At 46.5% G+C, this 16,379-nt stretch overlaps 2 protein-coding genes across 5 annotated transcripts in view; one reads left to right on the top strand and one right to left on the bottom strand.

Annotated features, from left to right (window-relative positions):
* The window catches only part of mTor (serine/threonine-protein kinase Tor), a 461,269-nt gene extending 451,125 nt beyond the window's left edge, over positions 1-10,144 (bottom strand). For all 3 annotated transcript variants that reach the window (XM_075684170.1, XM_075684168.1, XM_075684169.1), the window contains exons 1-4: positions 9,963-10,144; positions 9,272-9,511; positions 7,633-8,534; positions 4,316-4,428 (exon numbers count right to left, since the gene is read on the bottom strand). In XM_075684170.1, coding sequence (XP_075540285.1) covers positions 4,316-4,428; positions 7,633-8,534; positions 9,272-9,491 — 1,235 coding nt within the window. In that variant the 5' untranslated portion in view covers positions 9,492-9,511; positions 9,963-10,144. The remainder of the gene's footprint in view (positions 1-4,315; positions 4,429-7,632; positions 8,535-9,271; positions 9,512-9,962) is intronic.
* A 1,974-nt stretch (positions 10,145-12,118) lies between these two features.
* Positions 12,119-16,379, top strand: part of LOC142575137 (uncharacterized) — a 99,671-nt gene continuing 95,410 nt past the window's right edge. Inside the window, exon 1 of one of the 2 annotated variants that reach the window (XM_075684171.1) lies at positions 12,119-12,299. In XM_075684171.1, coding sequence (XP_075540286.1) covers positions 12,197-12,299 — 103 coding nt within the window. In that variant the 5' untranslated portion in view covers positions 12,119-12,196. The remainder of the gene's footprint in view (positions 12,300-16,379) is intronic. The other variant, XM_075684172.1, reaches the window with a different exon arrangement.

The following is a 16,379-nucleotide window of genomic DNA, read 5'->3' on the forward strand; positions in this document are numbered from 1 at the left end:
CCGGAATAGCTCTGAAAGCCTGCCAGTACACTTTTAAGGTGTATCGGTGCTTGTACTGCAACAGTAGAAAGCGGGTGCACACGTCTTTCGTTAATACAGTGTCCCGTGATGGAGACCCCCCTCGCATTCGTGGTATGCTTCACCGTATAACAGTGTTGTATTGTGGCGAGCTGACTTTCGGAAACCGGTATTACGCAATGCTTGACACTTGCTATGTTTTCTGAGCTTTTAAGCCATTTGCAAGGATGATAAAAGCGAAATCAGAGCTGGCGGCGGCAAATATTTTCAATGAAAAACACCATACTGAAGAGCAGTGAGCTTGGTAGCGAATGTCGAAGCAGCTAGGCTTAACATCGCCGCGGTGGCTGCGGCTGCCAGCGAATCGGCATGCGGGAGCGCTGGCTCGTTAAAGATGGCGGCGCTAGTGGCTTTGATTATTGCCGTTTCGGACCTACAATCACGGTAGAGGGGCCGGAAAATTGGACGGCGAAGGGTTTCAGCGTCCGAAATTTCAGGCGTTCTTGTAGACTGACTTTATACGGGGCACGTGGAGGTGCCACGAAGGCGTCTAATTTATCGAGCATGTCCAAAAAATCGGTCTTTGACTGCACTTCATTGGCACAGCCTTGTACCACAACATAATGAATATGACTTTCATGTAGCTTTTGTGACACATCTAATCGTGCCTCTTAAGAAGAAACTACTACAGATTGTGTTCTTGTAGTTTTTGCTTGTTCCTTAATTCTAATGCCTAACTTAAATTAATTTTGTGTGTGTAATATCATTCTGTGTGTAATATCCTTGCGCATGTAATATCAGGCAGCTTTCTGTTTCTTCATATTGCATAGTACTTTGGTTGACTAATTCTGTAAAAACAATATAGCCTGTACAGTAAAACCTCGTTAAACCGTACCCGCTTAAACAGTAGTTTCGTTTTAAAAGTAGTAAAGTCAAATCCCCGACTCGGCGGCCATTGAACATAATGTGTTTTGTATCCGCATAAAACGTACCAGCTTATTGCGTACGCATCGGTTAAAACGTAGCGTTTCAACTTTTCGGCGCGCAAACGCGGCGGTGAGCCGTCTCCATCGGGCGGCCCGGCAGAACAACAAGCCTCAGAGATCGGAACAACGGCCTCCAAGCGCCCTGTGCGTTTGCGCGAAGCCACATCAACATCAACATCATTTCGACGCCGTGCCTGGTTGTGCTTTCTCTATGGCCATGCCAGAGAGCGTTATGGTGTCGTGCAAGCGAGGACTCGCGTCGTTCCGAAGCTCAGATAAAAAAGACGCCGGGTGCTCAGCATAGAAGAAAAATTAGACATCGTCCGTGCTGTCGAATGTGACACGAAGAAGTCAGCACTGGCACGCAACAGGGATCTGCTGTTGACTACGGTGTGTGGCATTTGGGATGCGAAGAAGTTGCTCGGCAGCGCTGCTGCAACCCCGAAGAGATGTAGGCTACGAGGTTCGACTTTTCCCCATCATTGCCTCTGTTGTTGCCGAAGTGTCGACTAGCGACAGTGATGAGGACGACACGGAAAGCGACAGCACGGGCGATTCAAGCCCAACAGTGGCACAAGCTGCGCGTTACATCAGCCTCATGAATGCAATCATTGTGACGAGAACAGGGGCGCGATAACATAATTCTATTACAAATGGAAAGTATTCTAAACTCCGGCATCCGGCAATGAAAAAGGCGCCCCCGGGACTTCTGCAGCACTACTGCGCACAAGCACGGAGAATATGTAACGCCAACGACGAATCTGCCATGCGAGTGTTTGCCGAGAAAAGGGGGCGGGCTGAAAAGCTGGCACGCAACTTCAGTAAGTTTGAGGCCGCTGTCGTCGTCGTGCTAGGCCGCCGCGGCATCAAACGAAAATAACACTTTTGTCGTGCGAAGTGAATAAATACTGCATGTTTTTTCCCCTTTCATCGCACTCTCTCTGAGTTCCGTTTTCGACAGGTAAGTGGGTGATCTCATGCTATTCGGTTAAACAGTACTACCGTTTAGTACGTACTTTTTCCAAGCTCCAGCCAACTACGGTTTAACGAGGTTTCACTGTAGTCACATTTAATTAAATTAGGTTCTGCTCAAATAATTATGTATTGGTATATTTTAGAGTGGTGTATACATCAGTATTGTCCACTTTAAATCTTCTTTTTTTTTTTAGTGCTGAGTTAGAGTTGCAAATTTCATACTTTGAGTTTTTGTCACTGTTGCAATTTTAAACAATTTTTTTTTTTACAAGATTGATGGCCTGAAATCCAAAATCCACTTTTGAACATGGCAAGTTCCTCTGTAAGTTCGGTGCAGTGGTTGCCAAGAAAAATGATTTCTTCATTCTCATGTCTTTGGACAGGAGCCCTTGAGCTAAAGCGTCTTCCTATTTAGGCCAATTGGGAAAAAAATACAGACGAGTGAAGAGAGAATGAGAGGACACACACATTTTTCTTGTCGTCTTTTTCTACTGGCACGATGTTTAACCTCAGCCACTCCACTTTTCACCACGGTTTGACCAGAACATTTGATCCAAAATTCAAGTACAATTCAAGCATACCGAAGATCTAATTTAAGGGGAAAAAAACGTTATTCATATACATACACTGTGTGGAAGTTCAGATTAATGTGCCCGGTACTGGCTAGCTAAAGCCTAAAGAGACACGTAGCTCGTCCCCACTCTGCAGAACGAGCAAAGGGGTGCCACAGCAGGTCTGCTGACTCACCAGCAAGGTGCAGAGACAACTCCAGCCATGGTGCAAACAAGAGGGTGTTTATTCCCTGTTATGTACAAAAGGCGCATAGAATACAGGGTCACGGCACTAGGGTGGCAGTTGCAGACTTATAGGTCAAAGCGCACAAGAAGTTCACTCAGCCACACAGGCTCTTCCAAGCTATGATCGCATAACAAAGGGGGCTGCCTTGCTTGGAGGGGCATGGGACCATGTGGCTCCACACGTTCAAACGCGAAGAGCACCGACGGTGCATCTGCTAGATGCAGGTGTCCATGCACCTCGGATGCTGAAGGAGAGAAATGCCAAAGAGAGGGAGAGAGGGGCTCGCTCTTCGGGCACTGTTGGTACGCAAAGCACACGGCGTAATGCGAGCTGCATGTGCAAGCAGCAGGCTCTGTGTCACGCCGGCATCAGCAGCCATGGGAACTGTATGCCATCCAAAATAAGGTTGGTATGGCATGTCTCCAGTGATTACGAGGGCAAATAACCCAAGCCACACGTGTACCAAGGACGGGGGTCCAAAGAGATCCCCACAACTGAAAAATAGTGGAATCTTTTGCTTAGGTGCAATTTCTTGCAGCTCAGCAGCTGCTAAGTTGGACCCATGCTTCAATCTCTTCAGGCCACTTTTCTAAGTTGACTTTTCCCATTGTATCCTTTTTATATATATATATATATATATATATATATATATATATATATATATATATATATATATATATATATATATATATATCAACACAACAAAATGGTGGCGCGGCATGGCCGTTTGATCAGCCTTTTTCCTGCTCCACACTGACAAGGGTGATTTAAACAAGCCTGTCGTTGGTGGCTGTGGGCACACCACATTGCAATTGCTTACCAACACTTTCCAATAAAAATATCAATGATTGTGTCCCAATAAACAGTGTCCATGGCATTGGCCCGATGCGAATTTTGTGACTCTGAATGTTCAAAAGTTGCAACCCAACCCCTGTTTTCAAGGAATTCAAAGGCATTTATTTCAAAGGGGATTTAAGGGCCCTCGATATTCCATTTCCATATTCAAGGGTTTTCAAGGATTTCAAGGTGGTGTACAAATCATGATTTCCACATTTGCCTACAGCTATGAGCAAATATCTCAAATGCTGCTTTTGGCGTTATCAGGGTTGGCTATGTATGTAAGGCCACTAAGAGAACAACACTCAATGAAACCAAACAAGTAAAGAGGAAAATGAAGTGCATTTCTTAATTTAGCTGTGGCAGCTATTTTATATCTCAGTTACAATAAGTCACGTCTGCTGGGAGAGGGGATGAAAAGTGTAATTATTGCAAACTTTATCCAGTGCTCGACCAAGTGAGCAGCTATGGCAGTGGCTAACCATCCTTCTACGGCACAGCCAGCTGCATATTTTCTTCATTACCTTACCTAAAGTTTGTACTATACAAACAAAGATTCTTTGACATTTTGTCTATGACACTGAATTATGCATGTTGTAGCACTTCCTGGGCCATTGCTGCTACAACAAAACTTATGCAGAACACAACTGTGTCAGAAGAAAGAATGAAGGATCAGCAATCTCGGAAGCATGCCACCCTACCTCTTCACAAATCTTTGTGTCTGGAAGGCAGCAAGTCTGGGCAGCACCATGTGCAGGGCATGCTGGATGTACGAATTTCGCAGGGCACGTTGCCTTAAAACCCTCTCACATATCTGAAAGTGGTAACACAAACAATATGAGACAGAACAATAAACGACAGGCGTTGTGAGCAATGAATTTTGCAGGACAAGTTGTAAATACTGTAAAAGACGGTACAAAGTTTTGTGCAAAAACATGAACCTAAATGAGAAACCACATGCTGCCATCATTATTATATTGTAGCAGCAGCAGTACTAGTGTCACATGAATAAAACAGCAGATGCTCGCATCTTGACGAGTGCAGGTGCTGTGCCTGGCAAGCGCCAGCACAGTCTAGCATTTGGCAGGTCAAACAAAGCCTGAAACATCGCTGATGTGTCCTGTCTGCTCTCTTTCGAGGCCTGTTGAGACCTACGGGTCTGCACTGTCGCCTGTCATCAGTTTGGTGAAACAAGACGTGATCCAGAACAGACATTTCTGTGACACCGACCATCATGTACCTAACCGATGCTACAAATTTTCCAGGCACCCAAGCAACACGGTGAGCACTCCTGTACGACCGTTGTTGTCCGCCTACCGCAGTACTGGGACCAGCAGCTCTCAGGGTGGTTCCTTCAGGCTGAATCCCAATTTCGAGTCACCGGCATCCGTTCTCAAGCCAAAGTTAGGTGCTGTTTCATTGCTTTCGCCCACTGCCATCGACGAAGTGGCAGACTTGCTAAACACCCCGCTGTCTGCCACCACCTGTGACGGCCTCAAGGCAACCTTCTTGCAGCACGCAGCAGCTTCCCAGCGTTCTCATATCGAGCAGCTTTCGTCGGGTGAAGAACACAGGGACTGCCACTTTAGCCAACTTCATCACCGCATGAGACAGCTGCTCGGAGACAATGCAAGATCCATTGATGCTGCAACCGCAAGACGTCTGCAGACTGCGTGAGGCCACGTCACTACTTGCCTTGGTAGAGTCTGTGCGCTGACGTTGGCATGGCTGGGCTCGGTCGTCCAGTGTAAACAATTTGTGGGAACCCTGGGTTCAGTCGTCCGGGTCACCAATTTGTGGGAGGCGGCGCGAGGAAATAGCCGCCACAGCCACGGTTTATTTAAGCCCGCCACCCATGGTGCAGCAGGATCTTGGGAGCCACTGACACCGCGGCCGCACAGGTAGAGCGCGCTAGCATATTCTATTCTTGTGCTACCTGCATGTGAGCCCATCTTCTTCTTCACCTGCTTTGGAGGCGATAGTCACGCTGCTATACTCTGTATGGCCCCAGATAAACACACGCTGGATTCGCTGCTGCTTGCCACGTCAACACTCTAAGATTCAGCGCTACCCCATACCTCCTTCGACGTCTTTTCTTTCACAGGATGCCAATTTTGACACAGTGGACATAGACCTCGTCGGCCCTCTTCCATCTTCAAAGGGCTGCTGTTACATACTTACATGCATTGACTGCTACACACAATGACCACTCTACAGCCATCCCCGACATCTTGGCATCCACAGTTGCAGCAGCCTTTGTGTCCACATGGATTAGCCATTTCAACTGCCCTCAACAATTGTTACAGATTGTGGTCGGCAGTTTGATTCTGCACTTTTCTGAGAGCTGCTAAAGCTTCTTGGAACAACATGTTTCCACATGATGGCTTACCACCTGCAGCACAACGAACTTGTTGAGCGTTTTTACCGCCACCTCAAGTCCTCACGGATGGCACATGGATCACCTGAGAAGTGGGTGCCGATAAATTCCTGTCGTTTTGCTTGGCATTAGAGCCACATTCAAGAGCGACCTGGGTCACTCCTGTGCCGAGTTAGTCTACGGCAACCAGCTATGACTTCAGTGCAATTTCTTTGCAACCGGCAACAAAACTCCTATGCTATCAGCTGTGGATCATGTTTCCAACCTACAAGCTTTTTTTCAACTAACTTCACTCGTGCCTACATGTTTCCAATAAAAGAAAGCTTCATACGTTTCTCCTGCACACAGCTTTGCCACCCACGTCTTAGTGTGCAATTGTGCTGTGCAAAAGCCGTTGCAATCACAGTACTCCAGCCCATATCCTGTTGGGCGCGTCCAACTACCTTCGTCATGAGTATCAACGGCAAACCAGACACAATTGTGCTCGAAAGTCTCAAGCCCACCTATATTGAGGCAACCTTGCCGCCCACTCCACCACTGTGCGACGTCACTCTATTGCCTTTCTCCAGAACACCGTCCCAGGTGACATCTGCTACATCCCATGTCCCCTGGAATCCGCATCGCTCGTCAGAGTCTCCTCCTCTCTAGGGGGGGGGGGGGGGTGCCCTCTGTAGCAGTAGCAGCATTGGCATCACATGAATAAAATAGCAGATGCCCACATAATCACGAGCGCGAGTGCTGTGCTTGGCACACACCAGCAATGGCTAGTGTTCAGCAGATTAAACCAAGTCTGAGAAATCGCTGAAATGCCCTGTCTGCTCTCTTCCAAGACCTGTCGAGACCTATAAGTCCGCACCTTCGCTCGTTGCCACAACATATTATACGTATATTGGTTGCCCCAACTAAATGTTGCCAAGAGAAAAAATGGCACAGAGTTTTATGTTATCATCAGTTATGTTGATGGACATTGTTCATCAACAAAGTGCATTTTAGCAGTTCATTTAAGCAGCACCAGCCCTCACTACTAATTGCAGTCAAGTAACTGCATCACATGAGAACAAACATGAAGCACAGGGCAGAGACTTGCAAACAATTTTTTGATGAGAAACACACATGCTTTATACACAATTCAGTCACAAATCAACCGAAAACCCATGCAACATGAAAACTTGATTCTCTCTTGAAACATATCACAAAAACAAACATGCATGAGTGGGCATTGACGAGAAAAATTTTCAGGATCAATGGTATGAACAGAAAAAAGGTAGTTAACTTACAATACTTCAGTTATGTGTCTTGTAAACAGAACCCTTATGTTTTATTTTTCTCTCTCTCCCCCTCCCTCTTTTACTACAGGTCAGTGCATGTCCTTTCTCTCACGAGTCACAGTAAAAATGGTGCTGCACTTCTCCTGTAAAACAACATTTGTAGTTATCAGCTCTACTATCTGAGACAGACTGAGAGACAGACTGAGTGACAGTCTGACTGGACCGTGTGAGATGCTGCAGCATACTCTGGATTAATTAAAACAGCTAGATTGCCCAAAGAGGCATGGAAATTTTAGCATGTAATCATTTTTTGCATTCTACACACACTGGTATGCATGTATGCTACCAGAACACTGGCAAAAGCATCACACACCTGGTCAAACTTTTCATCAAGCAGACGCTTGCAGGTGTTGCTCTCGTGTGTGGGTACCAGACGGTGACTGTGGTGGTGGAGCCTGTGGCCTCCGTGCAGCTGGTGTGAGGGCCCCGAATGTATAGGCACGATGGAGGCCGGCTGGAAACCCTGTGCTCGATGATAGCGCAGCAGCGCAGCTCTTGCACCACCCCGTGGCCGGTGTTCCTGCATCTGCTGCAGGGCCCGCAGAGAGCGTGTTAACGAACTGCCTGAACTCTGTGTCCTGTGTGCTTCGTGCCTCGCTTGCTGGGAGGTGACCTCCTCCAGTTCCTGTCTGACTCTCTCTCCCTCAATGTTGCTGCACTTGAGAAGCTCACTGATGACCAGCAGAGAGCCATGGACACGATCCTCTCTGTTCACACCCTTCTCCCTCGCACCACCCAGTGCCTCTTCAAAGCCATTCTCAGCTTCTTCGTAACACTTGGAGTACCAGGGAGGATTTTGGGTGTCCTTTGTCTCGCGCTGTGCTGTCACCATGAGCGCAGCCCTTAGAGCTAACACTGCACCTTCCCGGATCATGGGTTTGGGGTCACGTACACCATTGAAGATGCAGTCGAAAATCGGCTGGATGTTTTGGAAAAAGAAGGTAGGTGTGGAGATGGCAAGTTCCTGAAGAATCAACACAGCCGCATGCCGCTTGCCCTCATGGCGCTCTTCACAAAGCCACTCAATGGCACGCTTTATGACAAAGTCATCATATTCAGCCGTAAAGCTGCTGCCGACAGTTGTCAGACGACCTATGGCATACGCAGCAAGCTCAGTAACTGTTGTGTCATTAGATGGCAACAGGTTGCGAAGGTAGTTTGCAAAACGACTGATTCTTGATCCAGTGTTGCCAGAATCCACTTCCAGGAGATTCACTGTGGTAAGGCAAAAACCAGTGCAAATTGGATCAACGCACAGAATGTTTTATAATAACGCAGTTGGTAACATGCTAGGCCAAGAATGCAAAGTAAGCAAATGAGAAAATGATGACAAGAGCGACTACTGTAATGGTGCACCTAATTGGATTTTGTTAATAGAGACTTTTGGCGTGTCTGCTATTCCGGCAAAACGGGGCGGTTTGGGTGGATTACCGGATGGTCGGGGGCGTAAACGTGAGTGGCTGGAGCGGTGCAGCCGCCTGGTGTTGTAGAGCTCAATCAGACAAACAGAGCTAAAATTGCAGTAACCTACTTTATCCTGCTTCGCTGCTGGTGCAAATTGTTGGCAGCGGCGTAATTGTGTTGACAATTACGCCGCTGTCGAAAACTTATGCCCCAGCTAAGAAGAATATAGTAATTGGCTGTCTTTAGGTGGTTGAGCTTTGCACCACCAGCTGGCGCCACCAATCTGGCCGTTCAGGTTTACGCCCTCAATCATCCGGTAATCCGCCCAAACCTCCGGTGTTTCAGATTAATACAGGTATTTGTCATGTGCTCAGTGAGAAACACCTTCAATGAAGCGCTAAACACGAAATTGAACTGCGCAAATATTCGTTACATTATACTAGAGTAATTAGACAATAAACTATGCTATTGCAATGTAGTATGTGGTGTCTTAAACAGGAACAAGTTGAATAGATCATCATAAGAGGAACTTGAGCACTAGAATGTACCTATTGCCAAAATTCCTCCTTTCTTTTCGTTCACGTCGGAGCTCGACACCATCTCAAAAATGTGATGATGGAACTCTTCCATGAATGCCGAAACGTCCTCTGAGCCCATCTCCCGCAGTTCGGTGGTGACGTAGTGGTGCAGCTCACTGGCGGTCTTGAACCGCACATCTTCGCTGCGGCTTTTCAGTCCAACGACGAACTGGTTCACGTGGGCGATCATGATAGCCTTTATCAGAGCATCTGCAAACGGGGGATGACACAACGAAAACAAGTAAACGTTCAAGAAAAACAAAGATCTTGGAAAATTTTATTCAAAACAAAGCCGTATGAATCGCAATCATATGAGAGAATTATCGGTCGAACACTATCAGAACTACCAGCTGACGACCTGTGAAGAGAGAGCTCAAAGTTGAAACGATTAAGCCGACGCGTAATCTGGCGGGCGCACTAACAGCACACACAATGACATCCGTTAGCTAGTCGATCACGAAGAAACGTTGCTAGTGGCACGCACGAAAATATTGCTCGATAAGAGTACAACCAATCAGCTATACAATCGGTTGTTCTAAGAGTTGCAGTTGAAGCATTACAACTCCAGGCTAGAGCAACTGGTTTCGCTTTCAACGTGCAACGGACAGACCACGAGTACAATGCACCGATAACATTTACGACATGACCACAACCTACTTACGGTGGGAACAGAAATCAAACGGCACACCAACAAATGGGGCAAGTACACTTGCACGAAGCGCTCACATTGTGCTCGAGACTCATTATAAACTTAAAAGAAAAATCAAATCACCAAACTTTCACCGTTTTTGCTATCAACCTCGGTACGACTGTAGCGTACTAGAGTTTGGATAGTGGACCGAGGCGGAGGCGCAGGCAATGCGCGCGCGTGAAGCAGAAAATCCGGAAAATCTTTGCGGCCGCGAGGCGGCGCTATGGAGCCTTTCACAACCTTTCATCTGGGGCCCGTGCCACCGCCGTGCTCGCGCGTTGGCCGTCGCCTGTGTTCGTGGTGTTCTGTGTTTTGTGCGCGCATTTGTTACTTCGTGTGTAGTTTTTTTCTCTGACCGATGAGGTGACATGACGAAGCCTTGTCGGAAGAACTACTGCTTCGCTCCCGGTTTTCAGAAGTGGGTATAGCGGCGTGAACGCACCGAAGTTGTTTGGTGTACCTGAGGACGTCGAAAGGCGCTGTGTTTGGAATCGGAGCATTCACCGTGCTGATAAGCCCCTGGAGCTGACTGACGCCGTATGTAACCTACAGTTGGAAGAAAGGTACGTATTTCGAGACTATGTTCACGTCATTGATGGAAAGGCAGTGCGGATACCACGTGGAAACTCCTCGCTTTCACCGGACGCAGTACCGACCATTCTACCGAATGTTCCGAAGTACCTGTCGAAGGTGCCAGCACGCGAAAGACCTCCAAAAAACCTTGCTTGCAAGTTGATGAGCTTCAAACGGATGGACCAGCAGTCGACGTGCAGTACATTCCGTTTGACTTATGGAAAGTGCCTCAATCGACAGAGCAACTAGTGGACTGCTCACATATTTCCCAGCCGCCATGGTGCTGCTTATGTTTACGGTCAGTCTCACGCTGTCCTGATCGAAAAGACGAAAAGTCATTAACTCCAAAAGTACACAAGGCGACGTTGTCTGCCGGACGTTAATATCAGAAGCATTGTCACACACCATGGAAGAAGCGAAACAGGTGCGGCATGACTCTATTCGTCCTGTTTTGCAGCTAAGTTGTCTGTGGCTAGGATCCCGGGATTTCTTCGTGGCGTAACGTTGACAGAAAACTATCATCATCTATGGCTCATACATCCGTAAGGCACATGGTTACAAGCACTCTGCAAAGTGAAGCGAACAGTGCATGCATTCAACGGAATCACGCATACAACGTACAGAACAGATGTAGCGCTCCCGGCATACGTTTCCAGGTATGTATTGCCATTGCGCAAGCTGCCGCGGCGACGACAGCTTGACTGTTGCATACGAGGCAGGGAGTGACGTCACTACACTTTTGTACGTGCAAGAACCCGCCCAGCAACTGATTTGTGCTGTGACACGTATAATGTGGACTCCTGAAGAGCAGCGCCCATACGAGGCGCGGCGAATTACTCTTCTCTCTCGTCCACTTTTATAGGTGCACGAAGTAGCTGCGCAAACCAAGTCGCAGGCCGTGGAAACGTAATAACTAGGTAAAGTGCATGTGAATGTCGCCACGTGAATAATTTCAACCTACATCGCAATGGGTTATCGTTCTATAAGTTGTCGCTTACAGCTTCACTGTCCAACCACCTTTGCAGTATGCATTGGAGCCCATTTTTTTATGTGTAAATAAAGCGCTGTCTGCAGAACTAAACCTGTGTGTACGCTGAATGTTTTCTTTTCAGTGCAGGTTCCTATAAGCCAGTCGTGCCATCGGCGCGTGCTTGAACTCGCATGTACCAATAAAAGTTTTGAACTTGTGCCCAGGTAAATTATATAGTTAGTAAGGTGAAAGGCGCTAGAGCGCCACCTGTGCATTTCTGGGAAAACTGCTTCACTGCGGAGCCTTCTTACGTCTCACTACGCCTAATATAGTACACCATGGTATGACTCCGACTCAATCCGACTCCGCACGGCATTGTTGTGCGCGTTGTGCGGCAGCGTGTTTGTTGCCGATTATAATTGCCGACAAACTACGCAAAAAATGTTTCGCAAATTTTTTTTCGCAGTAGTTTGTGCAATAATTATAAAATAAATTTATTGATAAGTAATTGTATACACACAAGAAATATTTACATTACATATTTTGGTTGCAGAACACGCCCAGTGGCGCTGGCACAATTGAAGCGTACTTGTAGCAGACGAGACGCGGCCTGTCCCGACTGCTGGATAATCGATACGGGACGACGGCGTATTCGTTCATCATGGCTGTCCTATTTCACTTCCAAGTGTTTAAGATTATTGCTCTTCTCTCCGTTGTCTTCGTGCTTTCAGTTGACTACACTTTGTCGGCGGAACAAATCACAGGTGAGCAAGCCTTGCTTCGTGCCCTTGGCTTCACGGGGATAATTCCACCGCTTAGCGTTGCCACAGGCTTGTACGAGCCACTGCTCGGTATCGAATACCTTAAAGCTTATTTATTGCTAATGGTAGGTTATCTTGTGCAGTTTGTTAGCCGTGTCGTTTTGCAAGCGTGACGGTCGTAACTGTACAAAGCCGTTTTTGTTAAAGGTGAGGCTCGTCCATAAAGTTTAAACATGCCCGCAAGTTGTTTATTAAAAGTTGATGCAACTACAACGTAACATCGACAATGCACGACTAAACACCACGTGAAAGTCGAAGAGACAACTGGTAGACGCTACATTGGACGAAAAGGTGAAAGAAACCAAGCTAGAGATGGAAAACATACGATCCAAGCCGGTCAGCGAACAGCGCGCCCCAGATACCGAAGAAGGGACGTGGATATATTGCGTCGTAATATGAAATGGGGAAGTTGATAAAAGCAAACTGTGCATTAAAGTGTCCAGCAGATATTATCGGCGGTGAGCTTTCGCGACGCTAAACAAAAACAAAACGAAGGAAGCTGCAACATCAACAATTCTAAGTAATATAAAGTGGGCCAACACGGTGTTACTTTCGTTTTCTATTTCGCATTCTCTCGTTCAGTTTTCCGGTTTCTCGTCTTGCGCGCTGTTGCCCCCCTATCGTTTCAATTGTATATTTACAACGAAGGCAATTAAGAAGTCATGTGCTACCGCTGGCGGACTCTGTTGCAGAAGGAGTAACAAATAAATAAAAGCCCCCAGTGAGGTCAGTGCGCCAACATATGTGCTGCGGCGCGTTGCGAAAACACGCGCCTTTTAGGTCAGTTCTGCGGCCTGCGGACGGCGCGCGTAATTCAGTTACGGTACGTGCTTTCTCAAAAGGAGCGGCGCGATGGAGGCAAAATAAGCAAATGACTTTTGCGCGCGGCTATATTTATTCAGCATGTGCATATATATGTTTTCCACTTTACAGGCGTTTCGACTAGTCATAGTTTTACGCAACCTTTTAACGCCGATCGGACCCGCCGTTGGTAGCTTAGTGCACTATGGCGTAGCGCGGCTAAACTCAAAGTCGCAGCTTCGATTCCGGCTGTGGCGGCTGCATTTCGATGGGGGCGACATGCTGAAATAGCAGCAGGTGGTCAAAAGTGATCCGAAGGCCCCCACTATGGCGTGCCTCGTAAGCACAGTGTGGTTAAAGGGCCTCTGAAACGGTTCGGACAAATTTTGTAGACGCACCATTCGCACCACAATTTGGGTGAAACATCTCATATTAAAAGAGCTACGGATCATTACAAGTTACCCTCCTCCATAGTCACGCGTTTTCTCCTCAACTCGTTCGCCGAGTGATCGGGACACCAAAGAGAAAAATGATTTCTTCCGCATCAGTAAATTACTTTTCTACGACGCCAAAAACATCACTCTTACGGCGATATGGCTAATAAGCCAGAAAAAGCGCAAGAACGAAAGACGGGTGGCGACGCCTCCTTGAAGTTCCCGCACCTGCGCGCTGTGACGTCATGGATTTTGATGGCACCTTCTAGGGCCTATTTAATTATATAGCGTTACAGACTGACTACATTGTGTTCTAAAGGAAGCGAATATTAAACACGGCAAGTTTCGGGAACCTTTACTCAGCCAACGCGGCCCAAAAGCGAAAACATACGGTGGAATCCCTGACGTCAGACTGACGTACCGGCATCGGGGTTGCGGCGTGAAATTCAAATACTCATACGTCGACCTTCATTTTCTCATCTAATAATCAAACTATTATCTTGAAATGACTGCCTTCAGGGTTCTCAAACAATGCTTTATTAGGTTAATCTGATTTATTGTTTCGCTTTAGTGTCCCTTTAAAGGTATTGAGAAATTGTTCTTGTGCATTGTCTTTCTGTTACTCTCTTTTTATAGAAACAAACTAACATTCCAACTATTACGAACATCATTTGTTCACCATAAAGGTGGAAAAATTATCGATGACGTGCCCTGGGCAGCCAATCGGATAGCTCGCCTACATGACGTCGATTCGGTTATTTACGTCATATGGGTTGGGGCGGCTGAAAATTCCGCCGAGCAGTGTGTTGCGATCGGCAGCGATGTACATATTTAAACCTTATAACAACTTTCACGCTTTACGCGCAGCACTTACATGCGTCAATTAATAATCAGAAGGACCTACTCTAACGACTCTACGTTTGTAGAAAATCGTCAAAATCGTCTCAGGGTCCCTTTAATACTCTGGCTCGTAAAAGTAAAACCACAATATATATATATATAGTGAAAAAGACGCGCGTATGAAGCGATTTATTGATGTTTCGGCCGGGGTCCGGCCTTCATCAGCTTATGCAGGTCGGACCCGGTCAAAACGTCATTAAATGGCTTCTACGCATGTTCTTCACTGTGTATATTTGCCCGAACCAGACAACCCTTTTTTATGATATATATATATATATATATATATATATATATATATCTATCTATCTATCTATCTATCTATCTATCTATCTATCTATCTATCTATCTATCTATCTATCTATATATATATATATATATATATATATATATATATATATATATATATGTATATTGTGAGCATTATTTTACCCCTTCATCTTCTTCATCTGTATATATTCATCATCATGGCCAGCGTCATCGTCTTTAGCGCGCGACCTGCGAAATAAACCGTTGAGGCTTAACAGCTGTCTCCTAAGTGGTGGGGCAATATATAGAAGTGAGACTGAGGGGCCCGATTTTGATCATAAGCCGATCGAATACAACTGAAAGGGACCCTAAAACGATTTTGACGATTTTCTACAAACGTACTGAGTTGTTAGAGCAGGTCCTTCTGATCATTAATTGACGCATCTAAGTGCTCCGCGTAAAGCGTGTAATTTATTATAAGATTTTAAAAATGTACATCGCTGCCGATCGCAGCACACTGCTCGGCGGAATTTTCAGCCGCCCCTACACATGTGACGTAAATCACCCAATTTACGTCATGTGGGCGAGCTATCCGATTGGCTGCCCAGGTCGCGTCATCAATAATTTTTTCACCTTTATGGTGAACAAATGATGTTCATAATAGTTGGAATGGTAGTTAATTTGTTTCTATAAAAAGAAAGTAACAGAAAGAGAATGCGCAAGAACAATTTCTCACTACAGAAGGGCAGCGGATTGGGCGAGTTGGTGTTCCATGGTAACAATGGTAACATGGTGTTCCAGCGCCGTGTTTGTCTCCTCCTCTTTCTGGTCCTGTCGTCTAGCGCTGTTTGAATTTTATTGTTCTCACTACACTTAAGCACCTCCTGCACACAGCAAGCGTCGTCTGCTTGTGTTACAACGTGTTCCATTTTGACGAGAGCCCCGCGGTCAGAGTCGGTCTCAGTCTGTTCGCGAGCACTACGATTGGACTTTGTTGCTCTGTGGACTGCAAACGTAGCGACTGGCAATATGTCAAGCAGCGACATCGTGTCCCTCTGCAAGGCACCAGACGAGCGGGCTGGCTGCAGCGCATCGGACTGCCGCTATCCTATCGGCGCCAGGATTTGCGCGTTTGTGGCCGTCAATTTACACCAGAATATTACTAACGCAATAGCGTTTCGCGAGTCCAGTATTAGGGTAAACGCAAGCGCAAGGGGACAGGGCCTGGCCGTGTCCCCTTACGTGTTGTTTCACGGGATGAGCAGAAGCGCAAATGTGAATGGATGGATGGATGGAAGGTAGGAGCGTCCCCTTTAAAACGGGGGGATGGCAGTTGCCACCATGTTGAGGTTTTTATTTTTGTTTAACTGTGTTGTCATTTACTAAAATTCGCCATTTTCTTTATATACGTCTTCCTACACTTTTAACCTTATGTCACCTCTCTGCTTTTGAGCCACCAATCCTCCAATCGCCTTTTGATAATTTACACCGCATATTTACTTGACTATTGTTATCTCTGAACCCTAGGGCCTCAGGAAGTGTGACTCTGCCCGCATCGACATCGGGATGGATAGCAACACATTTTATTATGAGGTGTTCTATTGTTTCTACAGATTTACCACACACAGTACATGTGTCTTCT

This window comes from Dermacentor variabilis, chromosome 3, assembly GCF_050947875.1.
Source record: "Dermacentor variabilis isolate Ectoservices chromosome 3, ASM5094787v1, whole genome shotgun sequence".
In the NCBI taxonomy this organism is placed as follows: Eukaryota; Metazoa; Arthropoda; class Arachnida; order Ixodida; family Ixodidae; genus Dermacentor; species Dermacentor variabilis.